Source organism: Grammomys surdaster, unplaced genomic scaffold (genome assembly GCF_004785775.1).
Source record: "Grammomys surdaster isolate TR1022 unplaced genomic scaffold, NIH_TR_1.0 235, whole genome shotgun sequence".
Taxonomy (NCBI): Eukaryota; Metazoa; Chordata; class Mammalia; order Rodentia; family Muridae; genus Grammomys; species Grammomys surdaster.
Genome location: NW_021604680.1, coordinates 2,611,956 through 2,633,086, shown reverse-complemented (window position 1 = coordinate 2,633,086; position 21,131 = coordinate 2,611,956). Strand labels below are relative to the sequence as shown.

The 21,131-nt window shown below is 43.6% G+C and overlaps 1 protein-coding gene and 1 pseudogene across 4 annotated transcripts in view; one reads left to right on the top strand and one right to left on the bottom strand.

Annotated features, from left to right (window-relative positions):
- Positions 1 to 19,961, bottom strand: part of Cap1 (cyclase associated actin cytoskeleton regulatory protein 1) — a 27,213-nt gene extending 7,252 nt beyond the window's left edge. Inside the window, exons 1-6 of one of the 4 annotated variants that reach the window (XM_028773842.1) lie at positions 19,718 to 19,961; positions 5,851 to 5,975; positions 4,873 to 4,973; positions 3,131 to 3,208; positions 1,279 to 1,422; positions 1,107 to 1,192 (exon numbers count right to left, since the gene is read on the bottom strand). In XM_028773842.1, the coding sequence (XP_028629675.1) occupies positions 1,107 to 1,192; positions 1,279 to 1,422; positions 3,131 to 3,208; positions 4,873 to 4,973; positions 5,851 to 5,962 (521 nt within the window). In that variant the 5' untranslated portion in view covers positions 5,963 to 5,975; positions 19,718 to 19,961. Of the gene's footprint in view, positions 1 to 1,106; positions 1,193 to 1,278; positions 1,423 to 3,130; positions 3,209 to 4,872; positions 4,974 to 5,850; positions 5,976 to 19,698 lie in introns of all 4 variants that reach the window. The other 3 variants (XM_028773843.1, XM_028773841.1, XM_028773839.1) reach the window with 3 other exon arrangements.
- On the top strand, positions 12,967 to 13,426 carry LOC114626438 (annotated as a pseudogene).
- Positions 19,962 to 21,131: the final 1,170 nt, after the last annotated feature.

Here is a 21,131-nt window from a genome sequence, read left to right as displayed (position 1 = left end):
AAGAAAGAAAGAAAGAAAGAAAGAAAGAAAGAAAGAAAGAAAGAAAGGGCAACAATCAGCATTTATTATAGAAGATACACTGCCTTATGTCTAGAATAATCCTTTTTTTCTAAATGTTAGCTGGAAAATTCTGTGATTACTTAGCCCAAGATCTAGTTTCTTCAGCTATAAAATGATAGGGTAAATTCCAAACAGGGTATGTGTAATTCCAAGCATCTAGAAGGACTTTTAAAAGTGTGTGGTGCTGTGGGACACATTACATACAAATGAAGGCTTATTTCTTAAATAACTTCAACAAATGTCTGCTGATGTCTGGATAGTAGTTATTGAGCTAAGTGTCACTCCAGTTCAAAATTAGCAATGGAGAAGTCACTTAGGACTAGCATGATTATGCGGTCAGAACACAATGACTCCCTTTCTTCATACCAGTGTTGGCTAGGCAGCCTGTCTGTTTACCTGAACACATGAACATACAAAATAATTTTCTCATTAAGCCCGACTGTCCCCTTTGCCATAGCACTATTGAGACACAGCAACAGAAGAACAAGATGTGATGCAAACAAGCAACTTAAAGACCTGGAGAGATGGCTAAGTAATTAAGAGCAGTGGCTGCTCTTCCAGGGGACCCGGAGTCAATTTCTAGCATCCACATGGTATCTCACAAGATCTGTAACTCTAGTTCCAGAGGACCCAAAGCTCTCTTCTGGCTTCTGAAGGCATCAGGCATGCCCATAGTGCATAGATTTACACCCAAGCAAAAAAAGAAAAAAAAGAAGAAAAAAAAGAAAAGAAAAAGAAACCCATACACATAATAACAATACAGTAATTTTTTTAAAAAAGCAACTTACAGAGCATTAATCCATGTTACCTCCAACATAACCCCCTAAGCCTAGGAAGGTAAGGACTAGGAAACTAAAGAGCACCTGACATTCAGAGTGGAAAGGAAATGGAAGCAGAAACACTTTCTGCTTGTAAATGCACTTTCTATGAGTTGGGATCTACCAAGCTTCCAGGAAACAGCCTTGAAGTGAGAAGACAAACACAGAGGTCACTCCAGGAGGTAACAGCTACATTTGTCCTGCTCCGTGGGGAAAGACTATACTCACACATCTCTGTACTCCTTGAGGACTCGGTTTGTGTAAAACGTGGCCGCATCATTCATCTCTTTTACAAAAGGACCAGGTTTTGCAGCCTGTGGAGGAAAAAGCAGCCCGTGACAGAGAGGCCCCGCAGCCTATCTCCTTCCCTGCTTACACCCTCCCCTCCCTTCCCTCTTACCAGAGCCACCCAGCCCAGGGCCTGGATGCTTTCGCTGACAGCTGATAGATGATTGAAAAACTTGCTGCCTCGGTTCTTCTCCCGGAAGGTTATAACTTCTTGGATCTGCTCCGAGATCGGTGCCAACAAATCAGAAAGCTTATTCTAGGAGAGATGGGAAATGACTGTGATTAGTATTCCTAAAAAAACTACATATGCAGATCAACTCTTGACTCTGAAGGCAAGCATTTCCCCTCTGCGGTTTATAGAACAATATTCTATGCAGCCTAGAATCCAGAATACTCCTGCCTCAGCTCCCAAGTGTTGAAATTATAACCATGAAACCAAAGACCTGGCAATGGGAAAATTTTTTCTGGCCTATAATGGACACTAAGGTAAAACTTTGTATCCACCCCACCTTGAATCATATGGCTACATTGTGCTCAGGACCTATACTCTATACCAGAAAAGCCCCTCCCTCCCTCCCTCCCTCCCTCCCTCCCTCCCTCCCTCCCTCCAGGCCACTTGTCTCTTTTCTGATCCACTAATAGAAGCTACAGCTTGTTTTTGTTCCTTATGTTCTTTTTCCACTTATGAGCTTTTAGCTTTAGCTTCATATGGCAGCTTTTTACCCCAGCTGCCACAAGCTGCTGTGTCTATGTCGATATAAGCAATCTAGATACCTTGCCATACAACACTGCAGACTATCCCCAGACCCATGTATGTCTTCCATTCCTTTCCCTTGTTTCTCTGTAAGACAGGGTCTCATGCAGTCCAGACTGCTCTTTATGTAGCCAAGGATGACTTTAACTCCTCCTGATTTCTGTCTCCACATCCTAGATGCTAGGATTAAAGGTATACTACCAAACCTGGTGCTTGTTTTTCTGTTAATTTTTCAAAGGCCAGGGCTTTCTTTGTCTGAGTTCTCCTTTGTCCTCAATGCACCCTGAGCCACACGGCAGCTGCTGAGCAGAGGTCTGATGATTCAAATGCAGTCCGTGATGCTGCCATTCAAAGCCACTTAGTGAAATGGATGAGCCTTGTGTTCCCATTTTTTGATCCTCCCTTCAAAACCAGGTTTCCTAACCATGTCAGTTCTCAGGGCCAGTGTGCACACAGTCTAACAAGAAGTGTGAACACATCTCTAAAGTACTAATCAGTGAATATTTGTTCCAAAAAAAACTTCATTTCCATATACAGGAGGAGGATAAGATCAGCCTGCAGTCTGTAGTTTTGCTAACACTGGTCTAAAACATGGCAATACCTCAGCTGTTGTATTCATCTGGGAAAGTATGAACTGGGAGAAAAGACTGAGATAAAACATTCTCTTCGCTCAAGATCTATTTAAATTATCCACATTGTTTTCACAGACTTAAGCATGACACGGATCGAGGATTTTATTTATTTCAGTCCTAGCAGGAAGACTTGTTTAGCATCTTCTGTGACCAGGGAGGCCTAAGACAAGCTAATTATCTTTCCTTCTGAGAAAGCTCTCACTTCTCTAACTTAACTTTCTATATCACGTAGCAGAAAACGTTGAATAAGAGTTAAAGGGAGGTTAAAGGATGAAGGGAGCCCCAGTTTCACAAGCTTAGCATCCCCACCACAGCCTTGCCGCCCGCCCGTCAAACACCAGAGCTGCCTCTGTCTCCTGACAGAAGGAAGCAGCGACATCCCAGGGGCAACTAAAGTAATGGACAAGATGACAGGAAACAAGAAGTCATTGGAGACTGGTAACTACCCAAGGCACAGTCCCATGGGGCACTTGAGGCTGTTTTTATGTCTGTACATTACTGTGTGTTACTGTAATATGTTGTGACAGCCCCTTTTTGCCCTGAACATCAGAAGAAACTAAAGTATCTAGTAAACTTACACCGGCTGGCTGCTGGCACTGAGAAGCTGTAACCAGGAGAGCTCGCTCCAACTTCAGGCCTGTGTGGACCATCTCCGCCTGCAGGGAAAAACAATCTGGTGTTCATGACACGTGACATGTAAGTATAATCTGAAACGTCCATACCCACAGACCCTGGTGGTATCCTAGCCCTCCATGTTGTCTGCCTCATGCATTTCAGAGTTCAGGGACTGATACCAGAATCACGTTTACTACTGTTCCTGTTGGAATTGTCAAGGACAGATAGCCAGAACTGGAAATGAAAATAACCCGTCTTAGGTGAAGGCAAGTCAGTAAGTTCATATGAAGTACTTTGGGATCTATCAGTTTGGGTTTTTGTTTGGGGGATTGTTTGTTTTTTGAGGTGTTAGGGATAGAATCCAAGGCTCTATGAATCATACAAAAATATTCTACCACTGAGGTAATAATATACCCCAGCCCCAAGTAAATTTGCTTAAATTTACTTTAATTTTTATTCATTTGTCTCTGTGCAGATCCTAACATAGGCCAGCAGAGGGTATCAGATCCCCTGAACTGGAGCTGTGAATTACTGTGAAGCACCTGAAGTGGGTGCTGGGAAGAGAACTCAAGCCATCTGCCAAGAGCATCTCTCCAGCTCCTTATTTTATTTTTTGATGTTTTGAGTCAGGGTCTTAAACGTGTGACATCCTCCTGCCATAGTCTCCCGAGACTAGGATGACAGGCAGGAGCAACCACACTGTAGCTGGATTTGTACTTTCAGAGATAAAAATGACACATGTTTTAAAAAAAATTTTTCAAGGGGCTGGAGAGGACTCAGCAGTTAAGAGTACCAGCTGTTCTTTCAAGGGACCCAGAATTGGTTCCCAGCACCCATCAAGGCTCACACCATCTGTAACTCTACTTCTAGGGGATTCAATGTCCTCTTCTGACCTCTCTGGGCACCATGCACACAGCTGGTATCGGGACATACCTGCAGGGAAAACACCCAGATACATAGAATTTTTTTTTTAAAGGTTGCTTAAATTTGTTTTCAAATGTTATACAACTGTCTGAAATAAAAAGTACAGCACCATTCCCCCACCAATGGAAAGTCCCAGCACTGCTCCACAGAGCTCACACCTCTCAGACACTGCCAACAGCTAGTGTACACGGGGGTCAGGGTCAGTTAGAAAGACCCTAATATGATTACCGTTTATACATGGTGATTCAGTGCATCAGCAAACAGTGCAGGGCCCCAGAGGAGATGCAGAGTGTCTGTGAGTGTGGGAGGCAGGTGGTGGTGAGTGTAGGAGGCAGAGCATGAGGGGAAGTGGGAGGACAGGCATCTGTCATTGCCTACTTCATTCTCACAGGGGCTAAATGTGAAAGTATCCGTATTAGCATAACTAATAAGTACCATGCACAGTTTTATAGATGCTAAGTCATGAGAGTGATTCTTTTGAATAAGCCACCCTCTGCTTCCTTATGTAACATTAAGGTAAGACTGCTAGGACCTTCACCACAAAGATGAACACAGCTGTATTTTATGACCAAAGCAGCTTTGTCATAAAAGAAACACACAGAATGTGTAGTAAAACAGGAGGCCTAGACAAATGAACCCCATTTCTGTTCCTGGACCAATGAAGGTAGAAGAAAAGGAGTCAAGTGGCTCCCAGGGGGCTCCTACGCTGAGGGTGAAGGAGATGTGAAGAAAAGCTTCCAGTCCTTAGATAGGAGGAAAAAGAAAGGCCCCACATCCTTACGTGTTTCTGCACATCTCCCCCAATCTCCTTACTCATCTTCAAGTATTCTGCCACGGGATTGGCAAGCAGCAAGTCAAATGCTTGCACATACGGAACTGCTCCTGGGGAAGGCAAACACACACAATAGGAAGAATCACTCATGCACCAGAAGGATTAAAAAAATGGACGTGATATGTACTGGCACTTATGTGGTCATCAGAGGACAACTTCGGGTATTAGTCCTTCTGTCTTCTACTCTGACACGGCATCCCTTCTTGTTCGCTACTGCACACACATGGCTAACTGGGCCATAAGCTTCCAGGAGTCTCCTGTCCTTGCCTCCCCTCTCGACATAGGAGCACTGGGACTATAGACACAGGCTACTGTGTTCAGGGTAAAGAGGGTTCTGTGGATCTGAACTCAGGTCCTCAAGCTTGTGCGGCAACCATTTAACTCAATGAGCCATGTCCCCAGACAGAGATCGTTCTTGAAAGTGAAAAGCCAATGAGACACAGTGCACAGAAAACTAGAGCAGGAGTCAGGCAGCAGCAGAGCTGTCTCTTAATCCCATCACTAACTGAATCTGTGACATCCTTACTCTCTGAGCTTAATGTTCCTCATCTATAAACTGAAAATAAACATGAAGCTCCTCCAAGATCCCTTTCATCTCTAACCGTCTCTGTTTGGCTGATGTATAGGCAAAATGGCTAATTGGCCAAATCACTTAGAAAGAAGAAACTAGTATCACTTGTCATTTGACAGAATGACTAGCGTCATTCTGCTAAAGAAAGGACAGGAAACATCACACAGGCAGGAAGTTCTTGTGTTAAAATTACTTAACCACATGGAGGTCTGCACCAAGTCACTTCCTTCCTTATCTGCTCACAGAAGATGAACTACCGACACTAAGTCTGGGAGGTGAGCTCCAAAGAAAAAAGTTCACCAGGACAGAAAAACTAGGCCAGGATCACACAGAGCACCCCACTGGGGCTGGCTTACCTTTTGAAGGACTGTCTCCATAGCCACAGTGCATGTCAGAAGTATGTGACACTGCCTCCAGGCGGCCCACTGCCCTCTCCAATCTTTCTACAAGATTTTGCATGTCAGCCATAATGTTCCACCTGCTAAAACAGATCAAATGTCTTATGTTATTTTAATATTATACCTACATGAGGTGAGAAAGATGCCAAATTCTGTAGAACAGGATAATTTAGTAATAAAATACAGGGGGAAGTCATCTAGGGTATTTGCAAAACCATGTAGACTTCATTAAGTAAGAAAACTACTCAGGAAAAAGTGTACGATAATGCAAATCTTATTCAAATACTTGAGGACTTAGTATATACTAACAAATATTTGTGTACGAGTTTAGAATTTACAAAGTAGGCCATACATATTTTCTCATGTTAAACCTCCCTAGAACTATTTTGGATAATTACTATACTCCTTTTTGGGGATGGGAGGTTTAGCCCAGGTCTTCATCAATGTTAGGTAAGCATTCTACCACTGAGTCATACCCTCAACCAATTACTATATGCTTAAAGATAGAAATTTAATTTTTAGTAATATTTAATGACTTGCCTCTAGTCACACACTAGTCACCACAGAAGCTAACATTCAAACCTCCTCCAAGCTATATGTTAAATGTGGCTTCCACCCCACCCCCAACTTCCTGTCTGCAATGGACATCACATACCAGGATTAAATACCACCCTCACTAACTTCTTACCAAAGGTGGGGCTAGGGTACTTAACTTATACACTAATAGCCACCAAACAAACAGGGAAAGCTCAAGGTGACGGAAGCTGCAGATAGAGTGGCATGGAGTTTCAGAGACGGGCTGAATGTATCAGCTGGGAGATCAGATAAGGGTATCAGGAAGCTGCCATCTGAGCCAAGCTCAAAAGAGAATGGGTGGGGTCTGGATATGCAGCCAAGGAGACCGTAGACCTGAAAGCCTGCTGTACAGTTTTCAGAGTACCTTACTGAGCCAGCTCATTCACTGTTTAAGACGCTAGAGAGTAAGCTCCAAGAGGAGAAAAGGCTGGTCATCTAACTTGATCCCACTCCACTCGTCCTTCTAGACCACGCACTACCAGACTGCTTACGCTGAAGGTGTGCAGGATTTATTTATGAACCTATACACATTATGAAACCACAGAAGAACAAGAGGTCTGACAGTTGCTTGGACTACACACCCAAGTGTGAAACATTACCTATCTACACAGTACAAGGTAACTGTGATTGTAGAATTTCAGTTAAAGCCTTGACTTACAGTCTGATTCATCAAAACACTAGGTAATTCAAGTAACTGAAGCTGACTGGACTCAGCGACTCCTACGACAATTAGAATCTCCCCAAAATGACAGATAACATGCCAGAGTATCTCACTCTTCCACATTAGCCTCCCTGTGCAGGAGATAAGCAGCTCTATAACCAGACAATACAATCTCTGTTGATTCTTCTCTATGTGCAGGTCCTATCTCTCTGAATCCAGTCACTTGTCACCGAATGTTATTAAGAGTACCAGTGGGGGGAAAATAATAATAATATCGTAAGAAACCAACTTTTCTGTTTCCTGAGCTAAAGCAGCAGCAGGAACCTCTAGGTCTATTCCTACTCACAAGGGAACAGACCTGGGGCAGCAAGACCGTCAAGCAATATCCATACTGCCTCTTTGATCCATTCTGGGTACTGGCCAGGACAGACTCACATGTAATCCACACTGTAAATCTAGGGGAACAAACTAAATCCCAAAGCTACCATTCATGCAAAGCATTCAGTTCTGCTATACAACATGCTCTGTCGCACATAAAGGCAGGCAGCGAGGCCAGTGCTAACATGGAAAATACAAAACAGTGTAGGATGGTACATGCTACCACAGCTGTGAAAACTAATGTCACTTTATCTTAAGATTTATTTTGCTGGGTGGTGGTGGCACGCGCCTTTAATCCCAGCACTTGAGAGGCAGAGGCAGGCGGATTTCTGAGTTTGAGGCCAGCCTGGTCTACAGAGTGAGTTCCAGGACAGCCAGGGCTACACAGAGAAACCCTGTCTCAAAAAAACTACAAAAAAAAAAAAGTTTAGTAATAATAGTTTTAGGTACTGAAAAGATGGATCAATGGTAAAAATGTTTGTACTCCTCTCAGAGGACCTGAGTTCGTTCCTAGTACCCACTTTAGAGAACTCACAACCACCTATAATTCCAACTCCATGGGATCTAATGACTTCTGGCCTCTGGGGACACTTATATTTACATGCAGATACTCATACAAATACACATAATTTAAAAAAAAAATCTTCCTCTAACTCCCAAGTTGCTAAAGAAGGTGCTGAACTCCAAATCCTCCTGTTTCTACCTCCCACATGCTAAAAATACAGGTATGAACCACCTAACCTGGATATAAAACTACCATTTATAGCTAATCTCCTACCACTGACCAAATATAGAGCAGCAACCAGGATTTTGAGGTTGTTGTTCTTTTGTTTTGTGGGAATAGAATGAGATTTGATAGGTTATGGGAAAGAATGTCCAAAAGCAAAGACAAACCAAATGGCACGCCTCTTTCCTCCCCAGTGCTCAAGATTACAAGTATGAGCCACCACTTCCAGCAAGACACACCTCTTCTTACCCTACGCACTCTCTCAGGGTGATCATGTCCACTCTACCTAGCCCTCAATTGGTGTTACTATAGAAACACGTCCAACTCACTTGCAAGCACCTATCCGTTAAAGACCTCAGAGCAGCATATTCAAGTCAAGCCATTCTTCTGGGATTCAGAATCTTAGATCCAGTTTCCATTTAGACATCTAAACCTGGCAGTCCCAAAGACACCTCAAACTGAAATACAATTCCTCATCTTCCCCAGCACTGCTCTCCCAAGCCCTCTCCACACTGTCTCAGTGGTCCAGCACTGCTGGCAGTCACATAATTGCCCAAGCTAACAACCTGGAAACTCAGCCATAAAATAGTAAACAAGAGTGGTCTTCCTGTTGTTTTGTTTTGAGACAGGGTCTCACACAGGACAGGATGGCCTCAAAACTGATTCTCCTGTCTACACCTACAGCTCCCAAATGCTACATGAAACACTGTTAAATAAACACATCTACAGGCTTTATTTTTGCATACCTCAAGAACAGATGTCCCTTGCCTTCATCCTGACTTTAACTAAAAACAAACAAACAAACAAACAAAAAAAAAAACCCACAGGGGGGGAAAAAAATCACTTAGCCTTTGCCTTGGTTACTGCTCTAACTTCCTAGCTAGTCTCCCCGAAATTCAGCGATATACCCTTTCTTCAGCTATGTCAAATGTAAATATAATTAGGAAACATATGTATTTTTAAATCTTGTGTGGGTGGATGTGGATACTGGTGGGAGGGGGGGCCAAGAACAACTATTCAGGTGTTGACTCTTCAACCTTGTTTCGGGGCAGGGTCTCAGTGTTTCTTGAGGTTGCACTGTGTATGTGATCTTTGGTTGATTCTCTTGTCTCTGCCTCCCATCTTGCTGGAAGAATGCTTGGATTACAGATATGTGCCCCAGCATCCATCTGGAGTTTTTTTCCAACGTGGGTTCCAGAATCAAACTCAAGTCAATATGTTTTGTACAGCATGAGCTTTCCCTTACTGCACTATTGCCCTGGCCCATAACATTACCACGTTCTTATTTAATACTGTTCGGTATTCCACACAGCATTCAGGGTAAAGTCCAAATAAGTCTTTCCATCATCTGGCCCTGCGTTATCACCTATCCTCACCTGGTCTGACCTCTCACCCCACCTATCTTAACCACACTTCAGCAACCAACTTACTTGCATTTCCATAAAAAGCCATGTCTTCTCTCACTTATTAAGCTATCCGCCCTGTGTGGCTGCACTTTGCTCCATCTCGGGAACTCTCATTGTCCTTTAAGTCTCAGGTAAGCTATCATCTACCTCCATTTATGTACTTCCATTGGTACCATACCATGCCACTTATCTCTGCCACCACACTGAGGCGTAAGATCACTCAATAACCAACAAGCAGAGGTGGGTGAGATAGCCTATCATATAAGGATATGAGTTAGCTCAGCATATAAGGATATGAGTTAGCTCAGCATATAAGGATATGAGATAGCTCAGCATATAAGGATATGAGTTAGCTCAGCATATAAGGATATGAGATAGCTCATCATATAAGGATATGAGATAGCTCATCAAATAAGGATACCTGCCACCAAGCCTAAGGCCCCAAGTTAGATTCTGGGAACCCTCATAATGGGGAAAAAACTCCTACAAGTTGTCCTTTCACCTCCATGCTTCTGCACAGATGTACAGGGACACGAACAGACAGATAAACAGACAGATGAACACACACAATATATCAATAGATTGGTTGGTAGGTAGGTAGGTGAATGAATAGATGGGTGGATAGATGAAAAAGAAAGAAACAACAGGCAATTTGCTGCCCTAGGGCAGGGATCATGGCTTGTCTTTGTAAATCCAGCATCAGGAAATTAACAGAGGCTAAAAATTACAGGTTACAGTGGATCTTTGGACAATGAATGAACAAATGTGAGTGGGCCCTACCAACTGACATCTGAAATGGACCTGGCCTCTTTCCCTTCTGTCAACTCTGTAGGGATGTGTTTCTTTCTCCTCCTTAAAATTCTTTGCTTGTTTTTATAAAATCTTACAAATAATGTTCACCTAAAAATAAATGCTTTCTCAGACACAAATCACATTACTATATAGATATTTTGAAACTAAGTAACACAGGTAAATAGTTTTGCTTATTAGAATATGTCATTTTAGGGCTGGCAAGATAGCACAGAGGTAAAGTACATGCCAACAAGCCTGACAACCTGAGTTCAATACCCAGGACCCACAAGGCAGGAAGAGAACCAACCAATTCCAGCAAGCCATTCTCGTCTTATACACGTTAAAAATAAAGTTTTCTTTAATTAAAAAAAAAAAAAACTTAGCTGGCCAGTGGTGGTGCACATCTTTGATCTCAGCACTCAGGAGGCAGAGGCAGGCTGATTACTGTGAGTTCAAGGCCAGCCTAGTCTACAGAGTGAGTTCCAGAAGAGCCAGGGCTACACAAAAGAAACTCTGTCAAAAATAAATAAATAAATAAATAAATAAATAAATAAATAAATAAATAATCGTTGTGTGGGGGAATAAACTGAGCCATTTCTCCAAGCCCACTTACAAGCCCACACTCACACACACACACACGTATATTGGGGGAGGAGGGGCATGGTGGTGGGATCTACATGAGTTTGAAGCAGCCTGGTCTATATAGTGAGTTCCCGGCCAGCAAGGACTACACAGAAAAAGACCTTTTCTCAAAAACAATAAAATTAAAAATAAATCCTTTTCAAAACTTAAAGAATTTTTTTTTAAAGTCTAGAATGCATGCAGTATGGAAATAAGGCCTGCTAAGCAAGCTGGGTCAGATATCCTAGAAAAGCCAGCTAGTATCTGCCTTGACATAAGTATGAAAACGACAAAAGGAATTCAGATGAAAGAAAGCAAAGCATTTACAAGTACTATCTGGTAAGCAGACTAGGACTTGAATAAAAGGGAAACTATCAGGGTCTGAGAGGCTGCTCACCTATCAAGCTGCTCCAAAATGCTCAGGAAAAGATGAAGGCTACTACAAAAGACTTTGGGGAGCAGGGAACAGGGACTTACTAAGTAGCATTGGCTGGCACAAAATTCACTGTGTAGACCTACTGGCCTCAAATTTACAGAGATCTGGTTGCTTCTGCCTGAAGTATTGGGATTAAAGACATGCTACTGTGCCCAACTCATCAAAATGGTATTTCAAACAAAAAGCAAAAAAATGGCCAGCCAGTGGTAGCGCATGCCTTTAACCCCAGCACTTGGGAAACCCTGCCTCGAAAAAAAAAAACCCTACAACAATTGATACCTGAAAATCATCAATTAACCTACAATCAATCCCCTTTTAGGCAACTGAGGAACTGGCACCTGAATTAAGTGCTGGGATATATTTTTTTAAGGATGAAATAGTTTCCCTGCCCAAAAGGGGAAGCAAAGCTACCTTCCATAGAATCAGCTTCTTGGGATTAAAAGTAACTGTAGAAATCACCTTATAAAAACTCCACTTGATGCCAGAATAGTCCCTTCAACATTCTTAGCAATTAGTTGGGCAGCCTGTGATCAAGCACCTTGAGGGATAGAGAACCCTAGGCTTCTGGGACAGCCCATTCTACTCAGACAGCTCAAAGTATTCCTTATATGGAGGCAAATTTGCCTCCCTGCAACTTCCACCCACTGCTCTCAGCTCTGCCCTTGGAGGGCACACATGAGTGTGAACCAGACAGAGAACAAGGTTAACTGTGGTCCTGACTGAAAGCACTACAGGGAGAGAAGGACAAGTCTAAAGTTACAAGTATGGGGCCTTCTGAGAATGGTGGCATTAAGCAGCAGGTTCTAGCTACAGCAAAAAGATGATGTCTGCCTTAGATGTACAGAGTCTGAAGAGAAGATGAAAATTCTAAATAAAAATGTCCAGTAAGTATTTAGAAAGAGAGCCTGGGAAAGGATTGAGACTGGAGATGTTTACAAGTCACTGGCAAGAAAAGCTTCATGACATCACCATGCAGGGTAGAAGGAAACTAGGAGCTTGATTCTCCAGCAATTTCTTTTACAGTCTGAAACCAGAAAAACCAGAAATGGCTCGAGACCCTTGCCAAAACTGCTTCATTTTCATCATTTTCATCATTCTGTACTTTGTAGTACTAGGTAGGGATAGAACCAGAGCCTGGCCTTGTATGCCCTACACAGACACTGTGCCACTGAGCTATGCCAGCAACTAGCAACCTCTCAATCTCTTCATTCCAACAACTTCCTACTATTCATTAACTCATGCAGAAGGCCATGGCTGGCTTAGTACAGCAGCTCTGGTCACAACTCAAGGGGCCATAAGCCAGTAGTGAGAAATGGTTTCTACTTTGTCCCATGGAAGTTCTAAGTCATCAATTCATACAAAACAGAAATTAAAACAACTGTCCAAGTCAGCCTATATTCATAATGAACCAACTGATCTTAAAACTCTCCTCTTGCCTCCTTTCCAATCCACCATCGTTGGTGGAGCCACAGCCACAATGCATATTTTTGTGAAGACCCTTATGGGGAAGACCATCACGCTCAAGGGTGAACCCTCGGACACTATAGGAAATGTAAAGGCCAAGATCCAGGATAAGGAAGGAATTGCTCCTGATCAGCAGAGGCTGATCTTTGCTGGTAAACCGCTGGAAGATGGCTGTACTTTGTCTGACTACAACATTCAGAAGGAGGCTACCCTTCATCTTGTGTTGAGACTTCATGGTGGTAAGAAAAGGAAGAAGTCTTACACCACTCCCAAGAAGAATCAGCATAAGAGGAAGAAGGTTTAAGTTGGCTGTGCTGAAATACTATAAGGTGGATAAAAATGGCAGAATCAGCCAACTTCGAGAGCATGTCCACTGATGAGTGTAGTGCTGGAGTTTTCATGGGTAGCCACTTTGACAGGCACTACTGTGGCAAGTATTGTCTGGCTACTTCAAAAAACCAGAAGACAAGTAGCTGTGTATGAATTAATAAAAAGAAGGAACTGAAAACAAAATTCTTCTCTTGTCTGGGCAGTAGTGGTGCACACCTTTAATCCTAGCACTCGGGAGGCAGAGGCAGGTAGGTCTCTGAGTTTGAGACCAGCCTGGCCTACAGAATGAAAACCAGGACAGCCAGGGCCACACAAACCCTGTCCCAAAAACAAAATCAAAACCTAAACAAAGAGTACACATGGAGGGACCCATGGTTCCGGCCACATATATGGCAGAGAATGGCCTGTTGGACAACAGCGGGAAGAGCGGCCCTTGGTCCTGTGGGATTCGATATCCCCAGTGTAGGGGAATGCCAGGGCGGGAAGGTGGGAGTGGGTGGGTAGGTGGGTGTGTGGAATAGCACCCTCATAGAGGCAAGGGAAGGGGGATGGGATAGAGGGTTTCTGGAGGGGAGAAGTGGAGAGAGGATAACATTTGAAATGTAAATAAAGAACATATCCAATAAAAGAAGAAAAGAAGCCGGGCAGTGGTGGTGCACACCTTTAATCCCAGCACTTGGGAGGCAGAGGCAGGCGGATTTCTGAGTTCAAGGCAGCCTGGTCTACAGAGTGAGTTCCAGGACAGCCAGGGCTACACAGAGAAACCCTGTCTCAAAAAACCCAAAAAAAAAAAAAAATAAACTATCATAACATACTGAAAATGAAAAGTGGTAACATGAAGATATTCACTGCAGTATTCCATCTCTATCCACACATCTATAGTGTAATTTTGGGGAACAACTAAATGAACTGAGGGGAAAAAAACCCGAAAGATAAGATTTACAATAGCTAGCACATTACATAGTTTCCAGCAAATTCCCCATTTTTTCTAAACTCTGACACAGAAGTATAGTGTTTTAGAATGAAAGAAAAGGAAAAACATCTTTAATCCAGCATCCAATGATCAACAGTGTTGTGGAAGTATAAGCCAAAAAAACCCATTCCTCCCTAACTAGCTTTTTGGTCACACTGTTTGTTGTAACAACAGAAATTCTAAGACAGCTGGCTTAACCCAGAAACCAAAGAATCAACTCTGTAAAGATGTCATCTAAATCTAACCCAAATCAGGAGCCACTGTTCTCTAAGATTTTGGTTTCACTGATGAAACCAATGACATTTAGTGCCCAAGTCACTGCCACCTGAGGATTAGATTAAAAGAGAAAAGAAAGGCCTATCTTCTAGGGAGGGAAGGAATCCAAGTCGTTATCAGGGCTTGGCTCCTATTCCCTTCTGCCACGGTCCTCTGAGACTCTAGGAGTGTGAGGTGAACGAGTTATAGCACCTCGGCTGAAGTCAGACTTGGGCACTAGCTGTTTCAATGGTTTGGGACTAACAGCTCACTCTGGGTGGCTATGAACCCCCTCTCCTTTAGACGGAAGAGCATTATGAACACTCAGCAGGCCCTGGTTTCTTCCCTGTGTCTATGCTGTGTAACAAACAACTGCACTGCTGATTTCTGCCTGGGTGGGTACTTTAACAGAACAACCTTTCCAACTCAAAAACATAAAGATATTTTCAAAGATGATATCCATCCTTAGCCATGATTCAGCCACAACTATAGATACGAAAAGATCTGCGATTCTAAGTCTATAATTAATTAAATACAGGAGGTGTAATGGCCTCTGGAGGAAGAAAAGAGCTAAAAACACTCTCCCCCCCAAAAAAAACCTCAAACAAAAATAGCTAGGCTGCTTATTCCTTCCATTAAACATTTCAACTATTTTCCAGCCAAATGGAAAAGTTTGGCACATGTCTAGTAATAGAAGGCAAACAAAGCTGCACTGTAGCGGAGGAATATTTTTAGAGCTTTGACTTTTGTAATTGGGTTTACATAACGGTATATCAGGAAGAAAGTTTTATGGTGACTGCTAAAGTTATATTAACTTAAAGGAAGAAACTACAAGACTATCAACTCTGTAATCCCCAGCCACTAAACCCAAGCAGGCTAACTGCTAGCAACATGAACATGATCAAAGCAGGAGTCTACATATCCATAATATCAGAGAGAGACAAATCTGCTAACTTGCCAGGTAACTAACACAAACTTTGCTGCCAGTTCCTGCCAATCATTGGCCTTTCTCTATTAAAAGATTGCAAGTCAGGCACTGGAGAGATGGCTCAGTGGTTATGAGCAGCTGCTGCTCTCAGAAAAGACCCTGAGGTTCCCAGCCCCACACCAGGCAGTTACAACCGTTTATAACTCCAGTTCCTTCTTCTGGCCTCCAGGGTAACCATGAATATGGTGTACATACTTGCACTTGGGATGTACATATATGTAAATTTTTTTTTGTTTGTTTTTGTTTTTTGTTTTTTGTTTTTTGTTTTTTGTTTTTCGAGACAGGGTTTCTCTGTATAGCCCGGGCTGTCCTGGAACTCACTCTGTAGACCAGGCTGGCCTCGAACTCAGAAATCCGCCTGCCTCTGCCTCCCGAGTGCTGGGATTAAAGGCGTACGCCACCACCGCCCGGCGTAAAATTTTTTTTAAAATGTTAAAAAAAGAAAAATAACTGAGACAGTGGTCTTAAGAGGGTGGCGGGGACTTCCTCGAATGCACAGTAACTTAACTTCCCAGTGTCTCAATGAGAACAATGATTTATTTGTTAGAGTATGGTGCTTATAATGTGTGTCCACTGTGCTAAGTGCAGCTGCACAGCCTCCTCAGAGATGTTAGCTGAGGAAATCAGACCCTCTAGGAACATAGCTATGTTTTCTATTACACTTAGTTACTGTGTACGGATGCCTACATGCTACAGGATGTGGGTAGAGGTCAGAGGACAACTTGTAGGAGTCAGTTTTCTCCTTACACCATGTGAGTCCCAGGGATAGAACTCAAGGGCCATACTTACCAGTAGGAACCTTTGTATTATAAGTCATCTCCCCAGCCTACCCACAAAGTTTTCTTAAGCAGTTCTCCTCCAGGAAACATTTAGCAGTGTCTGAGGACGTTTTTGGTATCACGACTAAGGAAGTGCTACCAGCATCCAAGATAGAGGCCAGAGATGCTGCCAAGCATCTTACAGGACAGCCCTGAAAGTCAACTGTGCCAAAGCTGGGGGAAAAAAAAAAAAAAAACACCACCCTGGTCTAATATAAGAAGCATAAGGGGAGAACAAATGACTCACATAAAATGCTAAATCTAAATTAGAAAGTCAAGTCTGAAAATTAATTTAGGCAAGTGTCTGAGTGGGGCTGTGCTACAGCTCACTGGTAGGCAACCAAGCACAAGGTCCTGGTTGAACAGAGAACACTTCCAAAATGAAACATAGTACAACACAATGCAACACAGCACAATACAACATGTAAAAGTCTAATTGTGGAGGACTGGTAAGCTGGAAAAGAAATGTAGACTTGGTTCTTTGGGATTATGAACTCAGTGAGAATAATGGACAAAGGAGTGAAACAACTATTTGTTTTCAAGAACTTAAAAGATTCACTATGGTACAGAAGCTGGAGTGTTAGGTACAGAAGACAGGTCAATGGTAGATAAACCGATGATATTTAAAGCAATAATCACAACCATTGGTAAGATATGGTCCTCAGGCTTCAAATCTCAGCATTAAATTTCAAGCCAAAGGGTTTTACTTCCAATAACGCTTTGTATTTGCTTTTTTAAGCAAAATGAACCTTGTACTTAGTTTCACAGAAAACTAAAATGAAGTCATTCTTTTAAACCAGTCAGCCTCTGTTTAAAAAAAAAAAAAAATTCATGCACTACCATGAACATGGTTGAAAAAAATCCCCCTCAGGATGGAAACATTTCTCGCACACTGTCTCCTCAAAGCCAGCTGCACTGGGAGAAGTCTCTAGTACCTACCACTTGGTCTGCAGAGTTAAGGTATACATAAGTACTTTCTTTTTTTTTTTTTTTTAAAGATTTATTTATTTTAAGTATATGAGTAAAGTGTCGCTGTCTTCAGACAGAACACCAGAATCAGGCATCGGATCCCATTACAGAAGGTTGTGAGCCACCATGTGGTTGCTGGGAATTGAACTCAGAACCTCTGGAAGAGCAGTCAGTGCTCTTAACCACTGAGCCATCTCTCCAGCCCCATAAGTACTTTCATTGCTACCAATTTTATTAAACTTCTCTGAGTCATTAAGTATGCTCCGTTGACCTACAGAGTATTTCTGCAAAGTAGGAAGTGCCTACATAAAGTTCTGCAGGCTGGGCTACAGCAACTCGATTAGTAAACCGACAGCTACAAAATAAAATCCAAGCACATTCAGATTAAAACATCCAAAGCCCCTAATAACCTACCAGACACCCCACCCAGACATCCCAGTTCCTACCAAACTCCAGGCCTGAGCAGTAAAGACCAAATCCTCTTCTGCCACACCTTTGCAATTTGCCCTGGCTAGACCATCACATTACACATCTGTGCCTAGGGGGACTAGTACCCAGAAGGGTCCAGATTGTGGTTTTCTTTGCCACTTCACAGTTTTACTCCTCTTTCCAACAAACTTTTTATATTCCTTATCTGAATGGTACCATCAGGATCTTAGGCTAGAACAGCAACAATTTCTAAACTACAACTATTTCTTCACTACTATAAATAACAAGCTACCAGTTCCTTAGATTCCAGCCTTGAGATCTGCCCCAGGCTTCAGCTTGTGAGTCTCCTGCCTCAAACTCCAGGTGCTGACATGACACACACTACCACATATGGCCAAGATTCCAGTTTAATACTGCCCAAACACAACCCCTCTGGGTCATTTCCACTTCCCCTCTCCAGCTCAAGCCATGACACAGCAACAGCTTTTAAATATTGGTCTACTCCAGTATCTAGTCCCTTCCCATTCTGCCAAGTGGGAAAACCCTTCAAAGTATTCCCATGTCCTCCAGGCTACAATCCAAATTCTTTAGCATGCTTCCAAGGGCCTCCCTATTTGACTCCACAACCTCTCATTTTCTCCACTTCTCCAAGTAATACTCGAACCACAAGGTTGACTAGTCACTGTCTTTTCACATGCCTAGGTTTCTATGCCTTTCCATCTATAGTACTCCGCCTAGAAATCCTTTTCCTAGGCTCATTATACACCTAAGAAAAACTTTAAACACTCAAGTTCCTCATTTCTGCCTAGAAGTGTGGCTCAGATGGTTCTCATGTTCTCAGGAGCTTTGTGCTCACACAGTGCACACACTCAGCCACCCTAGATTTGTTGACCCCTCCCATACTGTACACCCCACGAGAGAACAAGCGTATTCCTAACCACAAGGGCTAAATGCCTAAGCTAATATGTTTTCATACATACTGAGGTCCAATAAATGCTTGGCAAATGATGAATGTGCTACCCTAACGCTGGATTTTCACTTCAAGGGAAAGCAGTACAAAGAGTTATAGCTGACAGTTCTGATACTAACCTCTATCTAATATATTCTCATCTCCCTCTTGGTCTTTCAAAAACATTTCTGACTCCCTTGCTGCATCCTTCCCCGGCACCCTCACCACTTAACTGTCTTTCACTGTTAACTCGACGGGGGCAAGGACTAGACTTTTCAAAGCTGTATTCAATGAAATCTTCCATATTGCCAACGCGGAATAAACACAGCAATCCTACGGGCACTTGGCAACTGTGCCAGACCCAACCTGAATCAACTGACTTCAGATCCAGAAGTGGACAGCACCTCCCATAAAGTTAGCTTGCATTCCGAGTTAATAGTGGCAGTCTAAGAGTCAAGGGAGCTCACTGAACGTAAATTCAGAGCTTACTAGCCTACGTTAAATTTTAACAGGCATTCCAAATTTTTAACTTTTTTTTTTTAGTTCTACATACCAGATAGCCTTTAACCTGCAGCTGCCCAGATCGAAAGTTAAGAGAGGTTCCAAGGAAATGACTGTGGGAAGGCTCTGGAACTGGAAACCCCTCTCTAAAACCAGATTCTTTTCTTCTCCGAGATCAAGTTACCCATCCGAGCAATGGGAATAAAACCCGATCAGAAGGAAATTCTAAGGTCTCACTGGTTCCATTCAGTTAGTTAGGATGCCTTTCGGAATCAGGCCTCCACGGAGGCTGATTGGCAGAACTGCGAAATCCAGGGCAAAGTGGCTTCCCCAGAACCTCCCGTCTCAATCTGGTACCCCAGCCCCACCTCAAGAGACCGCACCCAGGAGCCCGGGATGGCCAAAGGGCCCCAATCCCGACCCTTTCAGCAGGACTCCTCAAACACGCGCAGGCTTACAAGGCGGTTACCAACGGCCAGGACCCGGTGGGCCCCAAAGACCACCCCAATCCTTAACCAACCACCAACCCTCACCTTAAGAGTTCCGCCTCACCTCCGGACTGCGATCAGCCGCTCTCCACTTCCGGCAAGAACCGCCCAGCGGTCTTCGCGCGACCCACTTCCGGGCCCTCACTGGGCGCGGCACCCCCACCGGAAATGAGCCACCGGCTGTAACGCTAGCCCCGGAGAGAGGAAGAAGTTTGGCCGCTTGGCTCGTGACTCCGCCCTAACTCCCCGCCACCGGAGAGAGAATCCAGCCTAAGAGCGCTTGGAATAGGGCTCCGCCCCCAAGGAAGGGGGGGGGAAAGACTCGGAGAAGGGGCGTGCCCACGGTTGGCCGCGCCCCGATGCCCAGACCAATAAGGAGCTAGAGTTCTTATCCAAGCCCCACCTCCACAAAGAAGGACAGATGAGTGGCTGCTTCTCCTATCAATTTGTGTTCAGTGACTGAGGCGGATCCGTTTTTGGTTTTTTTGTTTTGTTTTGTTTTGTTTTGTTTTGTTTTGTTTTTTGTTTTGTTTTGTTTTGTTTTGTTTTTAGCCTCAGTCCGGAAGAGGTTCAGGGAACAACAGTGGGGCTAGAAGGCTCTGAGACTCCGTATCTGATGGTGGGGGGGAGGAGGGAGACTGGGGCCAAATTTTGCCCCTCGCTGGGCGTGCAAGCCTTGGTTTCCCTGTCTGTGGTACAGAAAAGCAATGGATTCGGTCGCGGAGACTAATATAGTAGGCCCGGCTTTGAGCGTCTGGGCATGCTCGCCTTCGCTCGATTCCGTGGCTAGGGCTGGGAAGGTGGAGAAAATCTTACACTTGTGCCCCACTTCCTGTTTGCTCTATGCGTTTTGTGACCATAGATGGTCAGGTCGGTGGCCGCGCCAAAGCTTCCGCCTCAAGCTTCAGAGTTCTTCCTCCCATCCAACAGGGTGTGGTCTCTGAGAATGAAATGAGCAAAATTAAAGGAGATCTTGTCCCATTCCTCAAAAATCTTGCTATTGAGGCTTCCTTGCCCCAGGCTATGTATGCCCGTCTGGCTGCTAATGAGCCCATGTGCGATTGAGAACTGTAACTGCAGCCTGCAGGGCAGTCTTAGCCTCCCTGCTTCTTAGACCAGGGATCGTGTCTTTGTTTCCTCCGGACTTAACACTTTCCAACCGGTCATTATCCTCCCACAAAGATTTATTTCTAGAAAAAAATTGGCTGATACTGTGTTATGGTTCCTACCCCTTCGACTGAATGACTGGCAGCTCCGTGTTCAAGTTGAATGCAGGTGTTATATGCCAGAGTCAATCATTCAACAAATACAGTTCCTGTAATAATAGCTACCATTTACTGCGCGCTGACTACATGCCAGGATTGTGCTGAGCACGCAAACCATTTTCATTTAATTCTAATAGCAACTCTCTGCGGTAGGTATCATTACATCCTCAGAGCTTCAAATGAGGAAGCTGAATAATTTGCCAAGGTCACAAA